Raw genomic sequence first — 1,402 nt, 5'->3', positions numbered from 1 at the left:
TACATATATATACATGTCACAATATGTTTGTTAAATAATTATTGTTTATATTTATTTTGATACAATGAATCATCCAAAGGTAGGGCACATCATAGATTCATAATTAACAAGGTGACAATTCATCTCTAAACCCAAATTAACTTCACCCTCGTCATCATCGTGGAGTTATTTATAGCACACACGGAACCTCCACACGTTCCCTAGGTTTCCTAATATACACGTGGCACATACGCGTAGTGTGCCACGTGTTATTCACAACGCGCTTTACAACTTCTCTTATTATAAGTTGCGTATCTTTGTCATGTAAACTATCTTATCCTTGAGTATATATAAATATATACATATATGCGAAGCTAACTAAGCGCAGAATCAAAATATTTCATCATCACAGCTCATAAGTCTAATTATTTTGGCACCAAAATCTGAATTATTAATTTATATATATGGCAACGACGACGAAACTAACAACATTCTTCCCAAAAGTATGCCAAGGGTACTCGTTTCAGCTCGTGTTGCCGCAGCGGAGACGGCTTAGCGGCGTGAGGGCATGCGCTAGTGGAGACGCGAAAGGTCGAGATTACGGGGGATCAAGGCTTGTGGATGAGAGCATGATAGTGCTCCGATTGCGTATTCAGGAGATTAAGCAGTTGGAGATTGATGGTGATCATAAAGCTGATAAAAATGGACCTCGTTCAGAATGGATGGAGTGGGAGAAGCAGTACTTTGTGTACTACATACAGGATGTTTACGAAGGAATAGCGTTGTTGCAAAATTATTTGATGAACATTAGGCCAAGTTTGGCTCTAGGGTTTCTTCTACTTATGATGTGTAGTGTGCCTATTTCTTCTGGCTTTCTTCTTTTTCATGTGGTAGAGATCACTAAACAAATCCTCTCACGATTATACATCTCGTCGTGAAGATGATGATGTAGTTTTGTGTTATGTGCAAAGCTATGTACTAAAACAAATTAATGTGATGTAGTAGTACTTCCCCTTCTTTATAATTCCTTTATTATTATTAGAGTTTTTGTTCATTGATTATTGTTATCCATGTTTTCCACCCGTGACACGTGGCATGACTCAATGGGTCCATGGGCTCTCAGAAGAGGTCCGAACCCATCCTGAGCCCAATAAATGGGGAAGGAGGAAACCCTGATAGCCCAAACACTATCGAGCCCAACAACATTCAATGGGCGTGAACATAATGAAGGAATCAGGACTAAGATGTAGGGCCGACTCATCTTCCCAGCCACAACCAACCTACATCCTTTGAGATACTAATTAAGGTGGCAGACTAACTGTTTACTGGAGATGGACCTTATCAAGAATCCAGGGGAGATCTCCATCATCACGATGTCCACCTTGGAAAATGAATTTGGGTCCTAGTGAATGAACCAGGATAC

General features: G+C 39.9%; 1 protein-coding gene across 1 annotated transcript; it reads left to right on the top strand.

Annotated features, from left to right (window-relative positions):
• Window positions 1-323: 323 nt before the first annotated feature.
• LOC133818573 (uncharacterized) lies at window positions 324-1,003 on the top strand. The gene has a single exon (XM_062251525.1). The coding sequence runs from the start codon at window positions 444-446 to the stop codon at window positions 915-917; it is 474 nt and encodes a 157-aa protein (XP_062107509.1). The 5' UTR covers window positions 324-443; the 3' UTR covers window positions 918-1,003.
• The last annotated feature ends 399 nt before the right edge of the window (window positions 1,004-1,402 follow it).

The sequence above is a fragment of the Humulus lupulus genome, chromosome 2 (genome assembly GCF_963169125.1).
Source record: "Humulus lupulus chromosome 2, drHumLupu1.1, whole genome shotgun sequence".
Classification (NCBI taxonomy): domain Eukaryota; kingdom Viridiplantae; phylum Streptophyta; class Magnoliopsida; order Rosales; family Cannabaceae; genus Humulus; species Humulus lupulus.
Note: the sequence above shows the minus strand (reverse complement) of the source record. Positions and strands in the feature narration are given on the sequence as shown.

Bases quoted from the DNA above. Each gene is read 5' to 3' on its own strand.
- LOC133818573 (XM_062251525.1), top strand. From the start codon at position 444: ATGGCAACGACGACGAAACTAACAACATTCTTCCCAAAAGTATGCCAA.